The sequence below is a fragment of the Arachis duranensis genome, chromosome 2 (genome assembly GCF_000817695.3).
Source record: "Arachis duranensis cultivar V14167 chromosome 2, aradu.V14167.gnm2.J7QH, whole genome shotgun sequence".
In the NCBI taxonomy this organism is placed as follows: Eukaryota; Viridiplantae; Streptophyta; class Magnoliopsida; order Fabales; family Fabaceae; genus Arachis; species Arachis duranensis.
The window spans coordinates 84,817,912-84,827,080 of NC_029773.3; the positions used below are offsets into that span (position 1 = coordinate 84,817,912).

Consider the following 9,169-nt stretch of genomic DNA (forward strand, 5'->3'; position numbering starts at 1 on the left):
ATCCCAAACACTCTAAAATTTATCTAACTTTTTATCCAAACGCCATTAAAAATAACATTTTAAAATTTACCATGACATTCTCCCTTACGTATAGTGTAGATGTTCTCATCACATTTTGTTCATGACAGTATTCTAAAAGTTCTTAGAATTACCACAAATCCTTACTAGCTTTTTCACTATCTTTAATTATTGGGTGTCCCTTCCACTTGATTAAATATTGAATATTTGACGATACTCTTTTTCGTTTCACAAACCCATTAGCTAGAAATTTTTTGACATTTTTATCAAATGATTTAATTCTCACAAATGGAACGCGATCCGAGTCACTTCTATTTGATTCAATTTAGGTTTTATGATATAGTTTGAACACACATATATAAAAAATTGGATGGATTCTCATGAAAGATGGGAGTTTTACTTTACAGGTTACCTCCTTAGTGGGTCCAACAAATTCAAGTGACCCTTTATATTTTTGGATTAATAAGCCGTTTATGAACTTTGCAAAAAACTTTTAATCAGTAGTTGTGGGAGAAGTTTAGTCATAATTTTATCTCTGACTCAGACATGCCTCCTCTTTATAATTGCTCATTTCTTCATTTTCTTTTTTCCAGTTTTGTCAAGACAGTTAATGCCCAATCACAATTCCGATATAAGTAGATGGATAGATAGATCGAAGTAGATATAACATATAAGTGATCGTAAAAATAAATAATCGAATTTTGAATGCATATTAACTTTGAAATTAACTACTAGCGTGAAATAACATTTGAAATTTATCCAAAGCTATTAACATATTTATGACAACCAACTATACTTTCTTACATATTCCGATGCATTGTTTTAACATGTTCGCAACAGATATAAATATTAATATTTCAATTGAAAGACTATTATATATACATATGCAGTATCTCATATATTCTCGGGCTCTCCTTTGTCACACATATACGCATGGGGTAGACTAATTAAAAGCATAGGGCACCCAAAAATTAATATAATGATGTTCCAAAGAGTAGCTTTTGTTCAATCTTTTGATGTATCGTTTTCCATTTTCGTGCTTATTGAAGCTATGCCTTCAGTATCATTGTGTCTCCACAAAGTGAACCTCAGAGGTGGGAGACCAACTTCATATTAATCATTGCATAATGCTTTGTTCTTCTAAACAATAATGTTTTATTACACTCTCTCACGCAAAAGTTTGCTATAAACCGTTTTTTTTTTTAATTATGAGAAAAAATAAGTGATTATTTGTCATAAGATATTTAAAAAAAAAAAATAAACTAACAAATTTTTCACATTAAATAAAAAACCCTATATATTACATTGTCTAAACTATAACAAATAAATGTGCAAAACATTGTCCTACAACATGCGATAAAATTTTAAATAATTTATGGCAAAATTTTTCTGTGTGGACTTTTAAAATGAAGTTTGTTGTTTTCATAATATAATTTGTTACGTGTAGATTAATTCTGAATAATAATGTTGTACATCTTTTATTATGTAGGGTAGCGTGAACGTAAAACAATATATAATAACGTGCTCCCAACATTATATCCTATTATTAAAGTGTGTGACACATTACATTATATTATATTATTATAAAGTGTATGCTGTAGTAGTATTGTGTTCCCCCTTTTTTCAATTAGACAGCAATCTGAAACAGCAGTGCACATAATATAGTTGGAAACATGACTAAGGATGACTCTTCTTGATGTGCTTTTATGATGTCCAAGAACCATATAGTATTTGATACTAATAATGTTGTTGTACTAGTCCTATAGCCATTTTTTTTTTCTTCTTTTAGCGTTGAGATTTGAGACAGCATATTACCTTCACATCCAAGCGTTAATCATTGAGTTTATACTAGCACAACCTGACAGGGCAATCAAGGCAAGTAAATTAGTATATTTTTGAAAAAGTCCAAAGAATTAATATTAATTCAGCTAATTAATTTAAACAACCCGTTCATAATTAGAAAGAAAATTTTGAAATAAAAAACTATGATGTTAAAAGGAATAAGAAAAAAAAAGGATAATTTTCAAAAAATAATGAATAAGTAAGTTTGTTTGGCTGTGATTCAATAATTAATTATTAGATGAAGTTAGCTGATTTTTTATTAGTTCTCTAGTGGACTTATATATTTTTATAGTGAGTCATATTTTGTTAAAAATATATTAAATATAAAATTATTTATGTATTTTAATTTAAGAATGTAAATTTTGTAAAAGCATTTCGTATTGAATTTAAAAGCATAGTCATTTTGGTAAGCAGACGAGTGTAGAACATAGCTAAACAAATAATTTTGTTGATAAAAATATATAACTAAAGTATTTAAATTTTAATTAATGTTACACAAATTGTTTCAAATAAAATTTGAATTTCTTCCTTTGGAGTCTCAATAAAGCAAGGGAGTGCTTTTCCTCTTTCATCACTTTCTTTTTTCCTTCATTTCCATTTGTTACATTATTTGTAGTGGTGGCTCATACTTTGTTCTAATTACTATGCCCCATAGCCATGCTTTGTTCCCCACGTTTCATTTTGGATCTCAAAAAGCTATTTGTTTATGATATTTATTTGCTATGTTATTCATACCGTACCCCTATCAACACATGGATGGATAATTACCAGGACGATTGATATGTATTTCTGTTAGACGGATCATAATTCATAATGTAAATTAATATTGGTTAACTAATAATTCATAGCTAGCTAGGTATATTATATTTAGGCTGCATTGAAAGGAAGATTGAAACTAGAGATTAAACTTGGAAGACAAAAACAGATAGATAAAGATTAAATTAAGTTTTTGTATTATTTTTGGTATAAAAATATAAAATATAATAGATTGATTTATGTTTTAATATTATATTTACTTTAAGATAAATATAAAGATTGAAGAGTAGATTTAAAATTTGAAAATTAAACGAGAATATTTTTAAAAAGAAATGTTATTAAAGTTTTAATCTCCGTCTCTAAAAATTTTAGTCTTATGTGTCTCTATGTTCTGGATACTGAAAAGACTAAAATTTTGTATTTGAAATTAAAATTTTCGTTCCAATCTCAATCACCAAACACAATACACAATACTGAATACTGAATTTTAGTCCTCCAGTCTTAGTTTTAGTCTTTATTTATAAGAAGAGGATAAGGCAAGACACTGAGAACAAGACACAAAGAATAGAGATATAAAATTTTGTGTTCTTATCTTCTGTTTGGTGATAAACTAGAACAAATTATGAAAATCTAATTTATTCTTATTTTCTTTCATTCAAAAAATTTGAGAAGAAAAATATAATAATAAAAAATATAATTATAAAAAATTAACAAGAATAATGAAAGAAAAAATAAAAAATAAGTTGTATCTCTTGTTAGTATCTTTGTCCATGTCTCATCTGCCAAACACAATTTTGTGTCTCTGTGTCCCTGTCTCAATGTCTCGTCCCTGAAAACAAACACAGTTTTAGACCTTATTTAAAATGCTAAAAATTAGAATTCACTGTAGAGTTGAATTTTTTTTTCTTTTTTGAAATAACTAAAAATGAATAATTTAAAATTCTTTAAAAATTTCAATTCTTATTTTTTTTTCATTTGTAAATCAGACTAAAAACAGTTTAATTTTTAAATTTATTCTCACACTTTTTAAATTTAAATTTTATATTATTAATATATTATAGTCATTCTAAATTATAAAATTAAATTTTAAATAAAAATAAATTATTTTCTTAAAGTAAATAATTTTTTTTCATATTAAATAATTTTTAAATAAAAGCTCTAATGATCATGTATAACCAATATTAACAACAAATGCATGCATCATGCTATGATCTACCATGTTCGTATATATTGTAAATAAAAATGCTATTTGTATATTAAAATTAGCTACTAAAATTAGTATCAATATATTTGTGTATAAATATACATGTGTAGTTTAATTTATTTTCAACATATATTTATATTTCAATATGTATTTTATACCAATAATTCACTTTAGTGACTAATTTTGATGTACATATAACATTACTCTATTGTAAATCTATTAAACCATAAAAATATTAGTAACTTCCCTCTAAATAAACTGAGGAGAATCTAATCGATCACATCAATAGACCAAAATTGAATATCTAATTATTGATTGAACCTTGACAAACTAAGTATGTTGATAATATTTAGTAGTGTGCATTAATTACACTACGATGTGGTTCCTGCCAACATGATTCAAACACTGTTTTCCACTATTAACAGAAATCATAAAAGTGCAGTTTAAAATATTTAAATTAAATTCCGAAAAAGCAATTAAGCTTTCTAGGGAAATATTATGATAGTGACACCAATGTATTATCCGCTAAAATCATGAAGAAAAATCTAATAATCAAAACACTGATATCAACATAACATTTTAAAATTAAATAAAAAATAAAATAAAAATCAACAAGAAAACTTGTTAAACTTGACTCATAACTTGTTTGGATTTAAATATTTCCATACGCTTCATTTAAACAGAACAAACATAGCTATGAATATTCCTTGCATTGTATAGCAGCTTTGAAGCAAGTACTATATGTTGTTTCCCAATCTTTATGATTTAAAACGATAAATGTTTTCTATACTCATTCTATTTTTTTTACAATGAACCGACTCACTCCCTCGTCACCTAAACGGCTAGATTAGTAAAAGAGAATGAATCGGCTCAATGTGCGAAAAAAAAAATGAGTATAAAAAACACTATTTTTCAAGAACTTATTTGTATTTCTTCTTGTCCTTCTGAAGGGCATTGGATCATTTCAAGAATGTTGACAACCTCAGCCATATCTGGACGGTTTGATGGGACTTGTGAAGCACAAACCAACCCTAATTTCAACAGAGGAACTGCTTCCTCTGCTGCAAAATTACCAAAAAGCCTCTCATCAACACACTGCTCTAACTTGTCTCCTTCCAATGCACCTCTCACCATGTCACAAAGCACAACCACATCATCCTCCATGTACTCCACAGGCTTTCTCCCTGTCACCACCTCAAGAACAAGGACTCCGAAGCCGTACACGTCGCACTTCTCCGTGATCCTAACCGTCCGGCAGGCGAATTCCGGAGCCATGTATCCAAGTGCACTCTGTATCTTGCTGCTCAAGACATAATGATCTAGCATTGGCAATAGCCTCACAAGGCCAAAGTCTCCAATTCTAGGCTCATAAGAACAATCTATTAGAACATTGTTTGATTTTAGATTGTAGTGGATCATGTTGAGTTTGTGCAAATAGGTCAAACCTCTAGCCATGCCAAGAATAATCTTGAATCTTTGTTGCCAAGAAAGCACAACTTTCTTGCTATTTTCATCATGTAGAAGCTTATGCAAACTCCCTCTGGATAAATACTCATAAATAAGAAGCTGCAATGATGAAGTCCAATAATAACCTTCAAGTGCTACAAGATTCTGGTGCTTGATCTCCCCTAGGATCTTAACTTCCTTCTCAAAATCTTCCTGTGACTTTATCAAACCAGAGATTGTAAGCTTCTTGATTGCAACAGAACGGCCGTCGCGAAGGACAGTGCAATAAACAACTCCGAATCCACCACGGCCGATTTCGCTGTCTTTGTTTAGAAGATTATTAGCCCCATCAGCAAACTCTGCATGGCCAGAAAACATAACTAGCTTGCCATAGTTTGGATCCTTCGCGGGCGAACCACTATAGTCTTCGTCGCCACCACCGGATAATGCAAATTGAGCCGGGGAATGCGAAGTTGAGGACCTCACATGGATGTTTAGGACAGTAACTACCACCACACCAATGGCAATGAAAACAGCTGCACCAATAGCTATAAGTGCAGATATACTGAGGATGATTTTATGATGGCGATTTTGTGAGGATGCTCCTGAGTTGGAGTAAGAAGAATTCGGATTCAGGACAATTGGTTTTTGATGGTCAATGGTGCAGGAGTGATTGAAGACAGAACCACATAACAATGGATTACCAGAGATAGAAGAGGGAGATATGGTATCAAAGAAACCACCAACTGGTAACTCTCCTTGAAGATGATTGTGAGAAACATTGAATGATGAAATTTGGGAAAGATTTGTTAGCTCCTTTGGTAAGCTTCCAGAGAGTTCATTCCATGACAAATCTAAATACTGAAGATTGGTTAGATTTGCAATTGGTGCCGGGATTGAACCAATAAGCTTGTTGTGCGAAAGATTCCTGCAGCATTGACAATCAATAACTGTTTAAATCTTCACTACTATTTTCAACAAAATCAAGTGAAGTTTTGTTGGGAGAATTCGTCAAATGAATAACATCTTTTAAGTACAGGAAGCTTGCTTAGTTCTAAATTGTTAGCATTTCAATCTTTTATAAGTAAATCACCCACATTAAAAAATAAATAATTGTCATGAAACCATTTCTTTCAAAAAAACTTAAGCTAGATAGAAAGAGTCACATGAATGGTTATATCTCTAACACATCCCTTCATACAAGATTCTCCTTTTGGATTTGCGTGAATTTTTGCATAGACTTTTTTTTATTGGTCTTATGCTGAAATTCTCTCTTTTTGGAGTTCAATAAAGATCGATAGCATGTCATGATACTACTCCTCTCAAAAACTTAAGCTGATAAGAAGAGACACATGAATAGTTATATCTCTAACAATAATAAAGCATGAAAGATGGAAGCTATGAATAGAGAGCTTACAAGGATGTTAAGGATGAACACTTCTCAATTTGTCTTGGAATTCTTCCACTCAACAAGTTCTTTTGTAGCCTCAGTTCACTGAGAGAAACTGCACCTTCTATTTCATTAGGAATGCTTCCATTGAGCTTGTTCCCACTCAAGTCAAGAATGTACAAAGATTTGAGTTCTCCTATGCTTACTGGAATAGTGCCAGAGATGTTATTGGTTGACAAATTCAACACTTGCAAGCTACTGAGTCCTCCAATGCTGAATGGAATTTTGCCAGAAAATGCATTTGATGACAAATCCAAAATCTGAAGACCATGATAAGAAACAGGTATGGATTTTCTCAAGTTGTTTTCAGAAAGTGAGATACTTTGCAACCCCATCTTGAATATCCATGAAGGAAGGATCCCTGCCATGTGATTGTGACTAATGTCAAGAACCAAAAGCTTGTTGCAGTTTATCATTGAATCTGGTATGTTCCCAGTGATCTCATTCCTGGATAAATTCAACACACTCAGTGAATCAACATTTCCAATTGATTTTGGAATCCAACCAGAAAATCTGTTGTTAGAAAGGTCCAATATCTCCAAACTCTTCAATTCTCCAATCCAATTCGGAATGTGATCGGTGAACGAATTCCCCTGCAAACTGAGTGATGTGCATGAGGTGAGCCTTTGCATTGACTCAGGAATTTTCCCAGAGAGAAAATTATTACTGAAATCAATAAACTTTAACAGCAAGCAGCCTCCAATGTCCTCCGGAAGCCGGCCGGAGAGTCGGTTCTTGCCAAGCCTTAACTCCTTCAAATCATACAGATTCTGAATTCCTTCAGGAATCTCTCCTTCTAGCAGGTTACTTGAAAAATCAAATGATTGCAGACCCTTCAGATACCATATCCCAGATGGCAATTCACCATGTAGCTGATTAGAGGAAAAGTTTAGAGTTTCCAATGAAGTGCATGAACTCAAAGACTCAGGAACTTTACCTGAAAGGTTGTTATTTGCAAATGAAACTGATCTCAGAGACCAGCATTGTTGGAAAAAACCATTTGGGATTGGTCCATATAGATTGTTCTCACTGAAATCAAGAACTTGCAAATTCCCAAGGCTGGTAAGATCAGGGTTTATGCTCCCTGTGAAGTTGTTCCTAGCAAGTGACAAAATCTGAAGGTTCTGCAATCTCAATAGGCCTCTATCAATGTGGCCAGAAAGAGAGAATCCATCAAGAACAAGGGCATTTACCCTATTAGTTGAAGGGTCACATTTCACACCAACCCAATTGCAAGGATTGTTATCATCTTCATTCCAAGAAGTGAGTTTCCCATTTGGGTCTTGTAGAGCAGCTTTGAACACAATCAACCCCAGAACATCATCATTGAAAACTGTGTCTGTTGAGATCACTTGACCAAAGAGAACTAGAAAATGGGACAGGAAGAATAACAGCACTTGCATCATGAATTTGCAGAAAGATATCCTCTAACAAGAACAATGTCATTTCATAGCTGCTTGAATTGGAAAGAGAAGTTGGAGGGTCCCAACAAAGCAAATCACATATGAACCAAAAAACACCAACACCACTTTGTTGCACATCAATATATGAAAGTTTCAAATGCAAGTAAAAGTAATGTATGAGTGTGAGAGAGAGAAAGGAACAAAGATGGAAAAGACACTGAATAGAGATAACAAGAATCCAAATCTCAGTGGATATAACAAAAAGGGGAAGAATGCAAACAAAGGATTGGACTAGACAATGATCATGTGAGGGTGAGAAAAACAAAAGAAGAGAACAAAGTAAAGCAACTTCAATAAACTCACTTTACTTTCGACTTTTTCAAATGCAGTCCTTCCAAGAGAATTTGAAGTTTTGCAGAAAAGCTAGCAGAGTTGAGAAATGAGAATGACACAAATTATGTTCATAGAGGAAGAATTACAAACAGTTTGTGGACACAAAACAGCAAAACGGTAGGAACTGCTAAGAGTGAAGGATCCATATAGATATATGTATGAAATAGTGACAATGAAGTATGATTTGAGGTGAATTTGGAATTCAAAAGAAGAATTTTGATTTGACACTGAAAGAGGGAAGAGACTATATAAGATACTAATGAATAAAGGAAACTATGGAGGGAAGGGAAGCATAGTGATAGAGGGTAGAGAAGAGCATTAAAGTAAGGCATTAAAGTGAGGCATTTAAAGCTTCCAACGGCAAAAGAAAGACACAATGAATGAGATGAGAGATAGTGTGAGAGTGAAGCTTTTTGTTTTTCTAAGTAACATTATAATGTTAAATGCTATATGGCCTATGATGTTTTTTGTGCATGGTGTGGCGCATGGCTTATTGGGTCAAACATGAATCTAGGTTGGTGCTTTAGTTTTGGGACATACACACCTTTTTCCATCTTACGTCGTTCAGATCTCACTCACATGCTTGATTGTATTGTCCATTTTTGGAGGAGGAAAACTTTTTTTTTTCTTTTTCAAATTCATAAACTTCTTACTTAC

The 9,169-nt window shown here is 32.2% G+C and overlaps 1 protein-coding gene across 1 annotated transcript; it reads right to left on the reverse strand.

Moving 5' to 3' along the window:
• Positions 1-4,450: 4,450 nt before the first annotated feature.
• LOC107475458 (leucine-rich repeat receptor-like protein kinase PXC2) lies at positions 4,451-8,818 on the reverse strand. The gene is made up of 2 exons (XM_016095091.3): positions 6,684-8,818; positions 4,451-6,194 (listed from the first exon to the last, which is right to left on the reverse strand). The coding sequence occupies exons 1-2, from the start codon at positions 8,120-8,122 to the stop codon at positions 4,733-4,735; spliced, it is 2,901 nt and encodes a 966-aa protein (XP_015950577.1). The 5' UTR covers positions 8,123-8,818; the 3' UTR covers positions 4,451-4,732.
• Between the last annotated feature and the right edge of the window lie 351 nt (positions 8,819-9,169).